At 43.3% G+C, this 20,054-nt stretch overlaps 1 protein-coding gene across 3 annotated transcripts in view; it reads right to left on the bottom strand.

Annotated features, from left to right (window-relative positions):
- LOC123775325 (man(5)GlcNAc(2)-PP-dolichol translocation protein RFT1) overlaps positions 1–20,054 on the bottom strand; it is a 65,524-nt gene that overhangs the window by 15,649 nt on the left and 29,821 nt on the right. For 2 of the 3 annotated variants that reach the window (XM_069311678.1, XM_069311679.1), the window contains exons 7-11: positions 14,851–14,970; positions 12,398–12,508; positions 8,771–8,910; positions 8,115–8,243; positions 2,112–2,232 (exon numbers count right to left, since the gene is read on the bottom strand). In XM_069311678.1, the coding sequence (XP_069167779.1) occupies positions 2,112–2,232; positions 8,115–8,243; positions 8,771–8,910; positions 12,398–12,508; positions 14,851–14,970 (621 nt within the window). The remainder of the gene's footprint in view (positions 1–2,111; positions 2,233–8,114; positions 8,244–8,770; positions 8,911–12,397; positions 12,509–14,850; positions 14,971–20,054) is intronic. The other variant, XM_069311680.1, reaches the window with a different exon arrangement.

The raw sequence follows: 20,054 nt of genomic DNA, 5'->3' as shown, positions 1-20,054 counted from the left end.
CTGTTCACCTCAACACCTCAAGCCTGAAAGAAAGATTGTTATAATGATTGTTATAATATAATAACTTTCAACATCAACCACAAATTCTGAAATGGACATTGAGGACATAGAACCACTTGATGTTTCTGATTTCATAGAAGATTCTACTACAAGTTTGGTGGTTCCTGTAGAAGACAATATTCCTCCAGTGCATCCAAGAAATAGAAGAATTATAGATTCAGAACAACGTCTCAACTACAAGTTGACGCATGAACTCGTGCACTTGGCTAAAAAAAGAAGATGCCGTGTTTGTTTCAAGTCTGGCAAAAGGAGGGACGTGATATATGGATGTAAAACTTGTGATGTGGCACTGTGCGCTGCGCCTTGCTACACAAGGTACCACCGAAGAAAGATATTTTGGGTGGAGAAAAAATAACCACCGGCAACAGCTTCACTCCACCTAAGAAACATCAGATGAGCAACTTCAGGATCAGAAGCCTGTAGATGGTGGAGTGAAGAAAAAATGCTCAACTGTTGATCTTCAATCAACATAGACAGGGTAAGTACACCTATTTGGAATTTTTTATCATCTATAAGAAGTTATATTATATACGTTTTGTAGAGAATTTATTTGCGAATTTTTTGGTACCAGAATGAATATTATATCACATAAACTTCTATGAGTAAAAAAAAAAAAACACAAAGTATGTTTGGGGGTGTGGCGGGTGTGGCGGGCGTGTGGCAGTGGGTTCCCTTTAGCCGTTGATATATCCAACACGTGGGAAATATTTGTATGTGTTATGTATATGTCTGTGTAGGGAATTTTACTGCGATCACTGTCATACAAATTATAAAATGTTTCAACAAGTATAAACATGACAAACATCAAACGAACGAAAACAATGCGTTCGTTTCTGCCACGAACGCATACTGAGCGACGTGGTTCTATATTTGGTGCTTCTCTTACACATGCTTTGTACAATTGTTATACATTTCATCTTATAGAAAATTTTATTGCGAACACATTGGTATAAAAAAGAAATACGTACATAGAAAAGTAGGGTCAGGAAACGTATAAATGTATAAACTTTCCAAGCATGATTTCCCCCGTGTTTTCGCCAGTGTGCTCGCGGCTAACTACTCTCCACTTCACACACTCTTGCGGGTGGGCAATTACCTATATTAAACATTCATATGCATATGTCCGTGTAGAGAATTTTATTGCGATTCCAATGATACCAAAATTAGCGATGTAGGACAACTGTAGGCTTCGCAACCATTAAGAGTGGAAACATTTTGTTGCTGTTTGGCGCTCTCGGCGAGTGATCTGCATAGTTTTTTATTTGGTGTTGATACTCCTTATGCTTGGGCGGCATTTTATAGGTATGCTCTTATAGACAATTTCATTGCGAACACAGTGATACCAAATTTAAATACGTGCGCCTTCAATTATTGTCAGGACAGTCAAAAGAGTGTACACTTTTTCGGTCTTACCACGTAGGCGCGCGAAGTGCCGAAAGCATCTGGGGTATTGTTTTTTTTTGAGCGCCGAGAGCGCGAAAGTGTTAACATGTATACCCACCTCGGAAATTGTTGTAAGAACTAAGACAACACATGCACCCACCTCAGAAATGTTTGTAAGAACTAAGACAACACATGCACTCACCTCAGAAATTGTTGTAAGAACTAGGACAACACATGCACCCACCTCAGAAATTGTTGAAAGAACTAAGACATCACATGCACCTACTTTTTTTTTTTTGAGATATATATAAGAATTGTTACATTCTTGTACAGCCACTAGTACGCGTAGCATTTCAGGCAAGTCCCTGGAATACGATCCCCGCCACAAAGAATCGTTTTTACAACCAAGTACACACCTCAGAAATTGTTGTAAGAACTAAGACAACACATGCACCCACCTCAGAAATTGTTGTAAGAACTAAGACAACACATGCACCCACCTCAGAAATTGTTGTAAGAACTAAGACAACACATGCACCCACCTCAGAAATTGTTGTAAGAACTAAGACAACACATGCACCCACCTCAGAAATTGTTGTAAAAACTAAGACAACACATGCACCCACCTCAGAAATTGTTGTAAAAACTAAGACAACACATGTACCCACCTCGGAAATCGCTGTAAGAACTAAGGTGAAAGTAAATATAAGTATGATTCTTGGTTGTATGTATAAGGAAATTAGTGGATGGAAGGCACTTCCTTGGTATTGCTTATGAATAAACCAATAACTGAAAAGAGAAAAATGTATATACATTGATTAATACTAATATATATGAATATCCAGAGAGAATAATAAGACTTGCTTAACAGATTGTTTTAAAGGTAAATATTCCAATAAATACATATCACTAATAACATCCATTATTTAAGTCTCAAAGAATGGTGATCATCAAAATTGTCACCTCGCCTGTACACATGGGGAAAATAATCCAGCATTGAATTTAATGAAACACCTCTTTCTGGCGACTCACTAAAGCTATCTCGCCACCATTGCTCCTATCTATTAGGTGCCATCAGTCGTGGAGTTCTCTTTGGTCTACCGGGAACCAGAGCCAGAAACCGCCCTCTCCTCACAAAGGCAGAGAGAGCGAGTGATATTCCACCACTCCACTGGGAAAGCATCCAGAAAGTCAAAGAAGCATTAGAGACAAATGCCAGGTCCCCAAAAACCAAAACCTCAAAAACTCTGCCACAAAACACTTGATCTAAAGAATGTAAATAATTGATTGAATCTAACACAACTAGTGCTAAACAGTTAGCATTAACAACCCCCCCCCCTCTCTGCCACCAGGGGGCCAAGAGCACCAGTATCCCACCAACCCAATTAAGTCAGTGCTGGAGCTGCTACCAAATGATGAACCTCAAGAGAGGGAGGGAGGGATTCAGGGTGCCACTGGGGCTCAACCAGAAAGAAGTATTTCATTACATTCAATGATGGATTTTTGGGAGAGGCCCTCATAGTTCCCTGAAGCTAATTAACCACAGAGAAGGAAAACATGGGACTTACCAGGGAGGAGGGGAGATGGCAACGAGGGAGAGGCAACAAGCCAAGAAACATGGCCCAAAACACTACAGGGACAATTGGGTTCAGGAAAACTGATTAAATACTGGTCTGCTAAGACCCTGCTACTCCTCCAAAACCCCTTTGCCTGAATATCAGCCCAGGACATTGGAAAAAGACAGTTGCAAGCACATCATGTTTATGAACATCAAGGGGCACAAGGGTAGACCATTAGCTGGCTAAACGTAACAGCACTGAGGACAACCTGAGAAATGTGAGCTTTCGAATGGGACCAAGGAAACAGGGTTGACCTGCAAGGCATTCACCGAAGCAGAATCGGTGGTGGAAAGGTGGTGGGAAATTGCCACCACCGGACACAACAAATGATGATGCTCTTGTGAGAACTAACCAAGTATCAATAATTAATGGACCTCTCCGGAAGCCCGCTGACTCATTTTTCACAAGAAAAGGAGAAGGCTACAAATGAACAAAATGCCCACCAAGGTCAAAAAAACAAAACCCATGCCTCTGGAGAAGAGCATGAAGCTACCTCCATCCTACAACCCAAGGTGAGAGCCAACAGGAACACTGTCTTGAGAAAGAGTGTCCCCGGATAGAAGAGGAATCCGTAAACAGAGAAGAGGACAGCAAGACGAGGACTCGGTTGAGAGACTAGGGTGACTTGGGAGGCTGGAGGCGAAAAAATTACAGTTTACAGAGCAGCATTGAAACAGTATTGACGTCGAAGGCAAGTAACAGTGGCTCCATCAACGTCAAATGATGAGATGCTGGTCCAGAAACAACCACAACAAAAAGGAAAGCACAACCCGTACGGAAAACTATGAAAGATGACAAGAGAAACAGAAAGACGCAAAATCATACTGCTGCATCAAAGACACACACTGAAGGACACCAACAATCTAGCTCCCTGCTTGTCAAGCAAATGATGATAGAGGTGTGCCAAAAAGTCCAGATGCAAAGTGCAGAGGAGAAGTTTGAACCAGTAAGGTATGGTGCAGGACTAGACCAATTTCCTGAAAGAGATGGAGCTATGGAAAATGCCCGGGTTTGAACACTGAGCAAGAAAAGCCGGGAATCAAGGCTGAGTCGGCCACCAAGGAACAAGAAGAATCACCATCCCTGAATATGACCAGTCTGGCAAGAACCAAGAGCAACAGTTGAACCAGGGTAAAGAGATAAATGAACTCCCATATCAACTAGCCCAAACGAGGCCAGCCAAGTTCTACACTTATGTGAAGTAATCCACCTTGAAGCCCCCAAAAGTCTAAACAAATCCAGTAGAACACGTTAATGATCCACTTCATGGAAATAAAACGGAAGCAAGACAACCCATTTATGATGGGGTGATATGATCACCATTTACAAAATACTAACAGGAATTGACAAAATTGACAAAGAGGAATTCCTGAAACCAGCAACTTCACGAACAAGAGCACACAGATTCAAGCTAAGGGAACACAGGTGTCAAAAAAGTATTAGAAAGTTTTCTTTTGCAAACAAAGTGGTAGACGATTGGATTAAGCTAAGTGAGAAGGTGTTGGAGGCCAAAACTGTCAATAGTTTCAAAGCGTTATATGACAAAGAGTACTGGAAAGACAGGACACCACAAGCGTAGCTCTCATCCTGTAACTACACTTATGTAATCACTTCGCTGACTTTGTTCAATAAGGATGTTGGATACCCCGAATGTGAAGGGTGTGCAGTGGCAAACTCCAAGAATCCAGAAAACAAGTTATATATTGCATCCAGCTCCAAAATGAGAGGGACTAAAGCAACTCCCTTGGTTAAAGCCATGTACCACTGGGAAGCATTCAGAATAAAGCTGGAGCATGGAGCCCGGAGGGAGCTAAATCTTCCTCAAAGCATTCCACATGCTTGTAAACTAGTGCACTGTACACTGTGCCTGAAGGAACAGACCTGACCAATGATCCAGGGTCGCATGGTGAGTGCTAGTCATGAAGTCCCAGTCCAGAGCCAAAGTGTTTGTAAACACATCCAGCAAAAGGGAAGGATGGGACCACAGAACCAAAGCCTGAAAAACTTGAAGAGCAAACGGAAAAAGCAACAGCCAACGAAGGGATACCAGGGCCTGAAGCCACACCCTCCCTAGCTGGAAAACTAACCAGGCAAATCTGAGGCTTCTGCACAACCACTCAACTAGCCTCCAAGTCACCCAGAGCCAATCCAGTACCAGATGGTGAAGAGGTTGCCAGAGGAAGGGAAAGTGAATCCCAAACGAGGCCAGCCAAGTCTGGACCAGGGATAGGACCAAGTGGAAATTTCACCAGTTAACCAGGAAACTGAATGCACTAATGAGTAGAAGCTAAAGGTCCCTGGAACCTGGGGACCCACTGAGGACCCACCCTGACCAGTGGCAGGCAAAGCCCCAGCCCTACCAAACTGCCTCTGAAAATAAGGAATAGAACCCCGAGAACAAAGTGTTACAGTTATCACCTGCATAGCAGTGGATTCTGCCTGTTCCTTACATCTTCCAAATCAACATGCTTCTACCTTATCCATCAACACCAACAATATGTGCCAAAAACATATTGTCTAGTCTCTCCTTCCCCACCCCCACCACCCTACCGTCCACGAGAGATGCGCACCTGCAACCCACCAGCACTTGTTACCACCAGCAAACAACCACTTCTCTTGCCGTTTCCTCATTCACGGACCCAGCTTCGCGCCAATATGACGTCACTACCGGTATATGTAGCCCTGGCCTGGGCTGTAGTAAATCAGAAGCCTATTGGTGCTCTCTCAGTTCGCTTGTGTCTTCCCTTGCCTTGACGTTGTTACGAATGGGTGAAGGATGACATTCAGAGCACATTGTATAAAGTGCCACATTCACCTTTTTGTCAGTAACAAATTCACTTGTACATATATAATTTCTTTTTAATTGTGATTATCCCTATAATCTATAATTAAAAAATAATTATCCCTAGAAGACAGCCACCACGCCACCACACTCAAAGCACAGTGTTGGAAACGCTGGAGCCAAGCACAGAACCTCCACCTCTAGCATCAGCCCGAGAACTGACGGGTGGATAGCCGGCGTGGGGGTCTGGGGTTTCCCCTTTCCCCTCCTGGAAAGTGGGGAGCTGCACAGACAACGGGGCGGCGACGTGTGACGTCATGCTCGTTTCTTTTAGGGGAGTTCTATGTATTTGTTTGGCATCTGGTAGCATTTTCACCAGAAAAGGGGTTTGTCTTGGGATGCTTACCTTTCTGAGTGCCTGACCTGGTCGATGGCAGACACAGAATGCTTCCAACCACATGTGGGTGTCTATAAGCCATTGCTTCCCATGCCTCTCTGAGGGGGCCAGGTTCTGGCTCGTGGTCCCCGGTAGGCCCACAGAACTCCATACTCATCACTGATGCCAAAGTCTGACATTAGCATATCAGCCTAGTAAGCTCCGGGAAGCTGTAGGGGCTTTCCCCAGAAAGAAAAAGAAAAGAAAAACTTCGCAAGAGGACAACGTACCCCAGGAGGAACAGAGCCAGCCACTGATATAGGTGAAAACTAGCTGCACAGTACCCTGTGCCCCTACCAGTGCAAAAACTACCACTTGCCCCAGGGTAAACAAGGGCGGAAACCCCCCCCGCAAAACACTCGGGACAGTCAATCGCCGAGCAGCAAAAGACCAACAGAAATTGACCGCAAGGTGACCTGTGGAAGATAACCCCAAGCACCCTGGGTGGTACTTACAGGGCACTCAGGGAAGGTAACCCTCAGCACATGCAGCCCGAATACCTGTGAATATTACTCCCAGCTCACACACCACCGTAAGAGCAGTACTGGACCCAAAGTACAAAGAGTCTGGAGCTGGAGCCACACGACCATGCCACAATCACATCAGCCGAAGAAATGATGGGTGGATCGCTGGCATGGGGGTCTGGGGCTCCCCCTTTTCCCCCTCCCGGGGAGGGAGGGGAGCTGCGCAAACATGCAGCGCGGCTTGTGTGATATCGAGCTTGTTTGCTCATTTTCATTTGGGGAGTTCTGGCCATTAGTTGGTCTATTTTAGTTGTTTTAACCAGAATATGGGTTTGTTTTAAGGTGCTTACCTTTCTGGGTGCCTGTCCCGGTCAATGGCAGATATAGAATGCTCCAAATCCCATTTGCATTTCTATAAGCCATTGCTCCTCGTGCCTCTCTGAGGAGACCAGGTTCTGGCCATGGTGCTCGGTAGGCCTAGAACTCCATTCCCACTGACTGATACCAAAGTTTAAGGATATACATATCAGCCTGGATAGCTCCAGGGAGCCGAAGGGGGTTCCCCCAGAAATGTAAGTCTTTATTCTGGTTTCATGCACATCAGGAGGGGGCTGGGTGGGCAAGTCATTGGGACTATGGACATGATACTCAGTTTGCTGACTCAACAAGTTAGGATGAATGGCTCTGACATTTAAGCTAGATAGTTTTTATATTCATTGTTACACTGTAGTATAAACAATGTGTAGCCTAATGCAACTTATGCACATATACTTGACAAATACAGTACAGTGATTCTGAATTTGTCATTATATATAAGGCCAATATTCTCTATATAGGCCTACAATGTAATATGTACACTTAAATTTCATGTAAATCTGTTCTAGGTACAGATGAAAGGATCATAGTTCAGTAATATATTTAAACACTGGTGAGAAAGACCAAAGTGTGATTTCATGATAATGGCAGGTCCATATTCACATAATAATCTATACAATAATCCATGATTTCATATTACATATAATAACCTCATTGCATAATAAGAAATACAAAATGGATAGCAGAACTTTTCATGGATTTTAGAACTTCATTATATCCCTATAGATGTAATGTAACCAAATTAACATCATTTGTATAAAAATAAGGCAATAACTAAAATCAGCATTTGGCAACCACATTACAGTACTCTGAAGATTAATGGATGATGATAATCGTTCTTTAAGAGATGATCCGAGAAGATTTTTTTGTAGATGTGTACAAGCCATAGAAAAATTAATCATGTCTCATGGATCTATAACTACAATAATTCATGAAAGAATGATAATACCGTATTCTGAAATCATCTTTACAGACAAACAGTATATATATATTACCTGTATGTAATACGAAGTCCCATGTTGATACAGTTAGCAAAGACAAAGCCAAGGACACCAAATAGCTGTGTGAATATGACTGCTGTTCCCAAATAAGCAAAAGAGAACAATATCAACAAACGGTTGTATCTGAAAAATATAAACAGTACCTTGAAAATTATATTTCTGAGGGTGCCCATCCCCTCAGTGGCTCCTGTTCATTGGCCAGCAAAGAGGTCTTCATTAGATTCACTCAACTGTCAATTCAACCAAAATTTGTTTTATGCACTTCACATTACTGACAGTGAACAAAATAAAACTAGATTGTTTCATATTTATGGCATGCACTGATAAAAGTAATATATTTATATGTATACAGAATACCTATGTGTTCCCCATCTACAGACTAGATCTGAGGTCAGAAAAGATCAGTTTATTATATAAAATATGCTGCAATTTATTTTATTATTCCAGGAAAATTATAATTAAGATTCTCTGGGGCAGAAAATTTTAAGAGATTTAAGTTAGTGGAGATAAGTATTACAATTACAACTTATGTTAAGAATATTATCTAGATGATCAAGAATATGACACAAGTTTACCAAAGCCCTATAAATGTAATATATTTCAGTTATAAAAAAAATTAACTCAATTAATATTTTTTCTATGAAAGTTACCTTGAAAGTTGTGCGTCATCCATGACAGCAAGAGTATATGACTCTGTGATACCATTGATGGCCAAAAAGACAACATAGAAGCACTGAGCTCTCATCAGAGGTGTCCCTTCCCCTTCACTCAGCTGATGACCTCCATAGAGCTGTAGATAAGAAAAAATTATTCACTCTTAGAATAATGACAGGAAAAACCGATGGTTCAAAGGACATCGAAACCACCATTACAAATTCAACTGTGACTTGCAATACCTAAAATATTTAGCGCACAAGAATGAAATATGGCCACATCAAATTACATAACAGCCTTAAAAATGCTCAAAACTATTTTAACTCACAAAAACTACAGTACAGTACTCTATTTCAAAACTATATAGAGCTACAATAAACACCTCTTATCTGAAGCCTCATGGTACAGTTCTTTAACCCTTAGGCCGCGTAATACATATATAGATGATTTGAGTAACATTACCAATACCGCGCTATACATTAATAGCTGTTTTAGTGTCTAGCACTTTAATTTAAATGCCCTGCGTGAGATAGGGGCAGCTATAGTGCAGCCACGACCGCAAAGCAGTCGCCACCTAGAAAAGCGAGGTCTAGTGCTCGCTGCGGGAAAGCGAGGTCTAGTGCTTCATGCCTCACCTCCTATCCATTTATACCTGGTGCACTAATTACCTCATTCAACATTAACAATTTCATCTTATTTTTCTTAAAGTTCAGGGTGGAATTGGCTTCAACAACCCCTTTGTTCAATACATTCCATTTGCCAAGCACCCATACAGGGAACAAGTACTACCTTATGTCTCTTCAACTCTTCGATCTGACCTACATCCTTTTAATTTAAATAGGCTCTCTTTATTCACTTTATCTATTCCCTTTATGATCTTGTATGTAGTTATCATATCCCCTCTGTTTCTTCTCTCTTCTAAGGTTTAGATGGTGAGTTCTCTCAACCTGTCCTCATAGTTGAATCCCCTCAATTCTGGTATAATATAGTTATAAACCTCTGAACTTTCTTAAGTTTCTGTTTATAACTCACACGGTGGGTTCTATGCTGGTGGTGTATACTCAAGTAATGGTCTCACATAGGCAGTGTGTATGGACTTGAAAGCTACCTTGTTTGGTTTCTTAAATGATGCTCCTATGTGTACTACTCCCAATATGCAGCTGATGTTACCCTGTCCACATGAGTTTCTGGTGTTAATGTTGGGATTATGTCCACTTCCAAGTCTTTTTCTCTTATTGTTTCTTGTAATTGCCTACCCCCTTCTGGTGAAGTAAAATATATGTCTAATTTGGATTTAATTGTACCTGGATGAACCTCAGTGAGGCTCTGGGAGTTGTTCTTCCCAAGCTCACTCCTGAAGTTTGTTAAGGTCTTCTTGCAGCACCCTTCAGCTCTTACTCTCCTCATTAACTTTGCATCATCTGCAAACATCGACATGTATGAGCTCACTCCTGTGTGGCCATTTACATAAATTTAAGAAACGAATGGTCATAGGACAGATCCCGGTGGAACACCATTTTCCACTCCTCTCCAGCCAGACATGTCCTCTCTGAATATGATCTTTAGTCGAGTACTCCCATACCCATTCCAGTGCCTTTTCTGTTATCTCCACTTGTCTCTCCATCTTATGTATTAGTCATTTGAGAGGAACTGTATCAAAAGTCTTTTGGCAGTCTACAAAGATACAGTCTACCCATCCTTCCTTGTTTCATTGTGTTGACCCTGTCACAGAATTCAATCAAGTTTGCATAATTTTCCCTCTCTGAAGCCATGTGGTGCCTCTATTATAAAATTTACTGTCCCCAAATCTTCTACAATCTTTTTCCTGATGACTTTATCATGTTGCATAGAATGCATATTACTGACACTGGTCTATAGATTAATGCCAGCTTCATTTCTGTCCCCTTCTTGAATACTGGAATTACATTTGCCTATTTCTAGAATTCTAGTAGCTCTCACATCTCTAGTGTAATACTGAACACTATAGTAAATGGGTAACAAGATCCCTGCAGCTTTCTTCAATAACCTTGGTGATATCTGGTCTGGTCCTACTGTTTCTGCTGCACTCAGTTCATTCTACTACATTAACTTAAATTCTGTCTAATATTGTTTCTGACAGTCTGATTACGTGGTCTTGTACCATCATTTTCCTCCATAAATGGCTGTGCAACAGTTTAGGTTGGTTCTATGCTTTTGCTGCAAAGTCATTTTCAAACTGCTGCTCTACTGTACTCCTGATTCTGGTGTATTCATTTCTGGCCCTCTCTGAGGAGAGACTGGAGGCATTAATAAGCCAAAGCTAGTGGATAGAAAGAAATGATGCAATATGATCACCACATACAAAATCATGACAAATTTACTAAGTTGACAAAGAAGGAATTTTCTAAATAGGCAACTTGCAGAACAAGAGGCCATAGATTAATGTTAAGAAAACATAGACATAAAAAATATAAGTAAGTTCTCAAGCAAATAGAGTTGTGCAATTAAAGATTTAAGAAGCTAAAATATATAAACTTTTAAATACAGTGACACCTCGAATTACAATTGCCCCGATTTACGATAATTTCGAGTTACGATATAAATTTGATCGAAAAATGCGACTTGACTTACGATAGTGTAGTCGACCAACGATATTCATTGATACACATTCGGGTCGACCGAGCACATGGTTCCCAGTCACGCAGGATGACCTGCCTCAGTTTACTAGAGCCGCCCACTTAGTGACGATCACGCTCATAAGAAATTCCATTTTTGTGGTGATTTTTGCTTTTTGAACATAAAACTGATTATTATATATTATGCCATGGGTCCTAAGAAAGTCAGTAGTAAGGTTCAACATATGAAAACACATGTAAGAATGACCATAGAGAAAAAACAAGAGATCATACGTAAACATGAAAATGGTACTGGTGTTGTTGAACTAGCTAGGCAGTACAACAAATCTTCAGAGGCGGCGGCGGTGTTAGAGGATGTCCCTTCCTCATTAAGAAAATGTGCAGTATAAGAAAAACTGCAAAGTATTGCTGAAAAGAATCACCCAGATAAAGCTGTTACAGGCTTTTGCATTGATCTTTTTAATGACAATGTGATGCCTCACTACAGACAAGTGTTGGAAAGAAGGGAAAACAATCTTCAATGAAATGATTTCTAGTGAGAAAATCAAGCAGTGAGCCAGAAGCAGGTCCTAGTGGTATGCAGGCAAAACGTGCCAGTGTGTGTACCCCACTGCCTGATGTTATAATGGAAGGGGACTCCCCTTTCAAACAGTAACACCTCTCCTCCTCCCCCCTCCTCCTCCCCCCTCCTCACCATCTTCCGTACACCATCAAGAGTCCTCCATAAAGGTAAGATAAACATATGTACTGTATTGGAGTTTGAGAAAAAAATTGTATTCAGTATAAAATATATTTTTAGGCTAATATTTTTGAGGAGTGTGGAACGGATTAATTCAATTCCCTTTATTTCATATGGGAAAAATTATTTTGAATTACGATATTTCGACTTACAATATGTCTCTGGGAACGGATTACCATCGTAAATCGAGGCTCCCACTGCATAAATAAATTTAGACCCGAATACATAAATTTAGACATGAAATGAAGGAATACATGTTTGCCACTCACCTGCAGTAATAAGCTGGAATATGACCAGCCAAATGTTAAGATAATGATACTAATAAGAATCATATTGCGGATTAATGAAGAAAAGAATCTAACCACTGCTGCAATTCGATCCTGAAAAAAGTTCAGATTATTTATAACTCAAACTTTATAAATATGAAAGTTTGTTGAATATTTTCACTTCAAATTTCATTCATACAACTGATACACAAACAAGAGTGTTTTTTTAAATCATCTGATCAGTGATAAATGATCTGTGCACATTGGAACACAAACACAATGTATAATAAATTAAAAATCAAGAATTGAATGTAATGAAATACCCTTGTAACGTACGATTATGTTACGTTGTTGAATAGATTAGATACACAGTATTTAGTGGGTTTTCATATTTATTTAGTAGTTTTGGATACATCAGTATCATAGACGTTGAGACAGAGCTTGGAACAGAGCAGAGCTGAGTGAGGCAGGAGTCGTGGAGCTCTATGTGGGAGAGTGTAGCGGCTCGATTGAGGAATTGCAAGTGTCTAAACTTGATGGGGCTTGAGACAGCGTTGTAGCTCGATGCGGTCCTAGTCTGCTGTCTGCTCTGAGTTGAAGCTGTACTGTCCTGGGGTTAATTAGAACTGTACACGCCGAGTGCTACATTCTTGAGGTTGAAGAGATGTGGTAAGTCCTAAGCGTCTGTATTGTAGTTCACTGAATCACTGTGGAAATAATTGTACTGTCGGCTATTCATTTTTTGCTTGCTTATATTTGGTGACTACACCTCAACTTCCTCCAACCAGGATGGAAAGAATGTTATTTGTAAATATGGCTAGGATTATAGCTTGTGAAATTAGTGCTAATTAGTTATGCCATTAAGCTAATGAGAGACTGTAGTGAGTATATTGTTTGTACTTACTACAGAACTCCCCCTGCCAGGGAATGAAAGAAAGACAATTCAACAAAAAATATGAGTCTACTGTTTCCTGGGTCGCTGTGGAGCATGTAGTCCGGTACCAAAATACGCAGGCAGTGCGTGGACAAGCTCGGAGTAGCAGGAGAAAAGAATGTAAATAATTGTGGCGTCCTTGGGTCTCTGGTGGAGCAATTAGATCTGGGACTGATGGGCTCGGGCACCATGACCATAGGAGGTAATGTAGGCACATAGTTAAGACGAGGGGATCACTGCTAGAGCATAATTGTCCTGGAGGCGACGATCAAGAGTCAGAAATGCAAGCTGTAGGTCCTGTACTGCGCAAGGAAAATGCTCGAGTCGGCAGCATAGCAGAATGCAGTAAACGTGTAGATGAATCTGATGACAGAGCAGCTGTCGTGGGTGTCCCTGTAGGACAAGCAGTGCCCTGGCAGCGACGGAGAGTCGGCAGGACAGGCTGTAGATCCCACATGATGAAGCTGCCAGATGAGTAAGTAACGATCGTGGTGTAGCAAGCTGTAGCAGATGCAAATGCAAAGATGATCGTGATGAAAATCATAGTTGTGGCGAGGGTGTTGGCAGCGTTCCATGACAGCTGGCTGCGGTCCACAGCAAGCAGCAGCAGCAGTAGAGGTCCAGTGAAAGGGCCGAACCAGCCACGTACAGGACCGATTCGACCTGTTGAAAGAGGCGGAGCCGCGGGAAAACACCCCGCGTTTGGACACCTATCAAGCAGTGTCTGAAAATAAGGATGGGCTGGCCACCAAGGAACCATAAGGACTACTCCCATGGGAATGGGCTCCAACCGAGCCAGAACCCGAAGCAACAGCTGGACAGGGAGAAGAGGAACAGGTACCCCCACCTTAATCAGTCCTGCCGAAAGGCATCCACCATGAACGCCTCGCAGGCAGGTAAGGGTGCCACATAGAATGGGCGACGCCTAGACCATGCCGACTCGAAGACTTCCATGGCCAGGAGTCCGTACATCTGGCAGAGCCAACGAAACGAGTCGGCGACGACCGGCCAATCCACGAACAGAGGAATGAACCGAGACAGCTGGTTGACATTAGCTTACGAACTGATGCTAGGCAGCCGGCGCGGTAGGTCCAGGGCTCCCCCCCTCCCCTCTCGGGGCGGGGAGGGCTGCGCGGACGATCGACGCAGCAGTAAAGTGTGATGTTTGCTTTGTTTCCTTGGGATTGTAGGGTGTTTCTACCTCTTTGTTCGGTTTTTTGTTACCATGTGGGGTTTATTTTGTTATGCCTACCTTTCTGGGTGCCTAACCCCGATCGATGGCAGATAAGGAAAACCCCAACCACAATGGGGTTTTCCAGGGCCATTGCTCCCTGAAACCTCTCTGAAGGGGCCAGGTTATGGCGCTGGTCCCTGGTAGGTCTGAACTCCTTAGCTAATGTCCCAGTCTAATATAACATACATCCTAAACACTATGGTTATCAATATGGATTCATCTGCATAACAAAGAAAATGCTGAAATGTAAACTAGTTAATTTCAAAATACTGTATCATATTTCCCAACCTGATTTTGTTCTGTTATTGGTTTTCCTCGAAATATCATCTGGGCATAATATTTGTATGCTGCAGTTTCAATACTTCGAAAAACAAGTCGGGCAGCGAGAGATCCCAAATTACTCACCACCTGTGTGCATTTATAGTTAGTTAGTTGTATAATGAAGAAATTATGGATTATCAAAATGAAAGTAAAATTTTAAGGTTGAACCAAGAATAGTGAAAAAATCAGCATTGAATGTAATGAAACGTCATTTTCTGGGTGTGCCCCGGAGGCTCCCTGGGGCTACCGGATTGATATACACTATATTAATCTGGGGCTTCAGTTAATGGAGTTCTGCCTAATGGGGACCACAAACCAGAACCTGGCCTCCTCTGAGAGATGCAGGGAGCAATGGCCTAAGGAAACCACGTTATATTTGAGCATATTCCATGTCTGCCAAAAACTGGGGTTAGGCACTCAGAAAGGTAGGCATTCCAAAAACAAACCACACTTGGTAGGAAAATTGAAAACCCAAGACCAAACAGAGAAACAGAACTCCCCCAATAGAAAATAAGCAAATGTCATCCACTGCTGCTGCACCGCTTGTCCGCGCAGCTCCACCCCCCCCCCTCCCCATTTCCCCGGAGGAGGAGGAGAGAGGAGTCCTGGACCCCCTCATGCCAGCTGTCCACTCTTCAGTTCGAAGAGTGGACTTTAAAGAGAAAGGGAGTTTTCGTGAAGTCATCACAACAACACGTATATACTGTATATTAAACTCCAATTATTCTTATACAACAGTCTAGTGTTTAAACTTAATAAAAAAGTAGTCACTAGGACTGGCTATAATATAATTAGCAGTAAAAGTACAGCTTGCTTCCCTAAATCCTTAAAATAAACTCCATAATAGAGGCTCAATAGAATATCGAGAGAATATTATTGGAACACGAACTGGGGAAAGGAGAGGTAGTCACGCTCTCACACGGACAGAGCTTGTAAACAAAACAGAGGGGGCTACTCACGACACGCGCAACTCGTCAAAGGATCCACTACGATCCGACCAACCGAGAAATTACCATAGTGACCTCAATAACAAAGAGAAGAGCTCAGTTCCCGACTTCCTTACATCTTTTACTGGTAGTGATCACTATTAAATATTTGATAGGTTAGTTTGTTAAGCTGCAGGCGAGGCCCCACAAAGTGAGTAGTGTTTTACTCAGCATCACACCCCATTTAATTCATGTCACACCTGTTCTTTAATAATGGAGCCATTATTAAAGCCCATTCTTTGGCAGGTAAGCTTGTGACCTGGAGATATTAGTGAGCTGACCACCTATAACCTGGGAAGCTTCCATGTATGATATAGTTGGCTTTACAGATGCCATTTTATGGATGCCATGACATGGCCCAGCACCTAGACCACATGTGACCCAACAAACACAGATGTTGGGACCACACAATGCCTAATAAGGCCATAGCAACTATCACAGCTAAGGCCATCAATTTACATTATATTGACCCAGTAGGTTGTAGTATTATAATACTGTAGTCTAATTACCACCATATGTGGTATAATTTATATAAATTTAATGGTAAATGTTTACAGCTTATTATATAACCACCAATTGTGGTGTAAGTTGTACACATCCCTCCCAACTATGTGCAGGTAAATTCTGGCAGGCTGAAATTAACATGCTGTCCACTTAGAATCATAATTCAATATTGAAGTAAACTAAAAAATACAAAATAAATAATCACTAATTAAAAACAAATACTGCCTGCTAGGATTACCCCATAGAGACAACTGGCTGCAACCTGCGACCCAAAGCAACACATGAATGACTGGGACCAGGAATATTCATCAAATAACAAGCAGCCAGGACCCTGTTTGACCTCCAAAACCCCCCATGCCAGAATGTCAGCCCAAGACATGTTCCCAAACACTGCGGCTAAAACTGCATACTTACGAAACACTGCATACTACCCTCATGCCCTTACATAGTAACGAGAGTAGACCACACACTGGTTAGGCTTAATAACCCTTTGGACGACCTGAGAGACCCGAGCCCTGGAACAGGGAATGAGGGAAATCAGATTAACACAAAGCGGGTTCATGGCCACAGAAGCCGAGGTGTGCATTTAATGGCGCAGAGCCACAACCAGACACAACACAGGCAGAACCCCAGCCTGACCACCCAAGCATCAATAACCCAAGGGCCCCTCCGGAAGCTCGCTGTCTTGTTCTTCACCAGAAAAGATGAAGACGGATGCAACCAAACAAACCAATCACCAGGACCAAAAGAGCAGAAACCTCTGCGTTGGAGGAAAGCATAAAGCTCACCGACCTGACCCCCAGAGGCCAATGCTAACAGTAACAGCGCCTTCGGAAAGCAATCGTGAATCGAAGAGGCCATTACAAACCAAGAAGGAAAGAGAAAAGGAGAGCACCTGGGTTCAAGGACCAGGAGGGCTCAGGCAGCACATGAGCAGGCCAAAGATGAAACAAAGCACAAGAAAGCTTATGGAATGGGGGGTGGAAGTGACATCCACTTCGAATGCAAGCTACTACCCTACTTGCTACTACAAGATACTACATGCGGTGCTGACTCTGCCAGCACCACATGATAAGAGGCAACAGTATTTGTCATAAGATGACGGTCCAGAAAGAACCAAAAAAGGACAAAACAATCCAAACAGAAACAGAAGACAACCTATGAAGAGAGGAAATGGTGAAAAGAACGCCAAGAGACTTCATACTGTCCCCGAGACAAAGACTGCGAGTGGGACATCATCAGTGAAGTCACCTGATCACCATACAAGTGGTGATACACCTGCGTCAAAAAGACCAGACACGAAGAGTGGAGGAGTAGATCGAATTAAACAGATATATGATCGGCCAGATCTGATGGAAGGGAAGCGAAGACACGGAAAATGCCCTAGTTCAGACACCAAGCAAGTAGTGCCTGAAACCAAGACTATGTTGGCCATCAAGGAGTCACAGGAATGACTCTCCTGCAATAAAACTCCAACCAAGCTAGAACCCAAAGCAACAGTAGGACGGTGGGGGGGGGGAGAGGTAAAGGTAACCCCACCTTTACCAGTCTTGCCGAAAGGCATTGTCTGCGATGGCTCCGCAGTCGAGAAAGAGCACCACATATATTCGGAAACGCCAGGACCACGTCAATGCAAGAGGTCCACCACCGGGGACCCATTCGTCCGGCTGAGCTAACTGAAGGAGTCGGCGTTGACCATCCATTCCAGGGACAGGGTAATGAACCGGGACTGGCCATCGGCCAGAACGCTGGACACCCCCGATGTCAACCGCAGAGAGAGCTGAACCCTGAGAATCCAGCAGATGAGTCACTTGAAACGAGAAGCCCCTAAGAGCCAAGGACCAAAAAGACCCCCCCTCCCTCATGGTTCAATCAATGAACCACTGGGGAACAAAACGAATGGAGCTAGATCATATAGCTAGATCATATAGCGACCCAAACTCGCTGCAGCGAAAGCCATACCGCCGCAGCGAAAGCCCCACTGCCGCAGCGAAAGCCACACTGCTGCAAACTGGTGAGCACTGGTCACAAAATCTTAGCTGAGAAACGAGGCATCTGTGAATGCAGATTGCAAGAGAGGCGGAAGGGATGTCCCCAAAGGAACCAGAACAGGCACTGAAGCCAGACCCGACAAGCAAACCAGCACAGTGAAGTTCAGATTCCCATATAACTGTTCGAGCAACTGCTGAGTGACCCGGGAACACCCCAGGAACCGCTGAAGGTTGGACCGCAGCCGCAGCAATGCCTCTGGAGGAACACACACAGAAGCGGTCTGAGGGTCCCAAACTAGGCCCAGCCAGGTCCAAACCTGGGGATGGAACCAGATGGGACTTCTTCCAGTTTGCCAGGAACCTGAACCCGGCGAGCTGGGAAAGATTCACACCCCTGGTGAGCAGACGACCAGACCGGCTGGAAGCCCACACTATCCAGTTGTCAAGGTAGGCAAGAACCCCAAACCCCTAGCAGACACAGATGGGTCACCACGACTCGGGTAAGACGCCTGAAAATGCGCGGTGCCAGATTCAAGCCAAAAGGAAGGCAACGAAAGTGGTAAGCACGCCGCCCCACGACAAAACCTAACCAGTCCCTGAACCCCAAATGAATCGGGACGTGCCAATACGCATTCCAGAGGTCCAGAGACGCCATCCCACACCCCGGCTTCAAAAAGAGGCCAAACCTGGAATAGAGTCCTCATCTGAAAAGAGGGGTAAGGAATCCAGCGGTTCAGACAGGACAAGTCAAGAATAAACAAAAGATCCACACAGTCCCGTTTCGGTACTGGAAACAGGCGAGAAACCCACTTGAGGGATGAGGTTGTTTTGACCATGCCCAAGCGCACCCACTCCAAGATGACCTGACGGAACAAAGGGAAAGAAGCCTGCCCCCGCCAACCCCAAACCCCCCAAAGTTGGAGGAGCTGTCCAAAGCCACCACAGACCAGATAGTCAAGACCCGAAACGCCCACGAATAGTGGAATCAAGCGTGGGCAAACAGAGCCAGCCTCTCTTCCAGCACCCCATCAACGGGGTGACCCACAAAAGGGCTGGTGCCCCTTATGAGAAGCCTGCGGATGCGAAGAGCGAGCATTATGCTGGCCAGACGATGAAGGCTTCGAAGCTGGCATCAAGAGCCCACCTAGACCAGAAAAAAAACTGAAACCTGGCACGACCCTTCCGAGAGGCCCAAGAACGGCCACACCACAAATATGAACATGTTTGCTGATGATGCTAAGATAATAGGAAGGATAAGAAACTTAGATGATTGTCATGCCCTTCAAGATGACCTGGACAAAATAAGTATATGGAGCACCACTTGGCAAATGGAATTTAATGTTAATAAATGCCATGTTATAGAATGTGGAATAGGAGAACATAGACCCCACACAACCTATATATTATGTGAGAAATCTTTAAAGAATTCTGATAAAGAAAGAGATCTAGGGGTGGTTCTAGATAGAAAACTATCACCTGAGGACCACAAAGAATATTGTGCGAGGAGCCTATGCCGCGCTTTCTAACTTCAGAATTGCTTTTAAATACATGGATGGCGATATACTAAAGAAATTGTTCAGAACTTTTGTTAGGCCAAAGCTAGAATATGCAGCGGTTGTGTGGTGCCCATATCTTAAGAAGCACATCAACAAACTGGAAAAGGTGCAAAGACATGTACTAAGTGGCTCCC

This window comes from Procambarus clarkii, chromosome 70 (genome assembly GCF_040958095.1).
Source record: "Procambarus clarkii isolate CNS0578487 chromosome 70, FALCON_Pclarkii_2.0, whole genome shotgun sequence".
NCBI lineage: Eukaryota > Metazoa > Arthropoda > Malacostraca > Decapoda > Cambaridae > Procambarus > Procambarus clarkii.
This window is presented reverse-complemented; position numbering and strand designations above follow the sequence as displayed.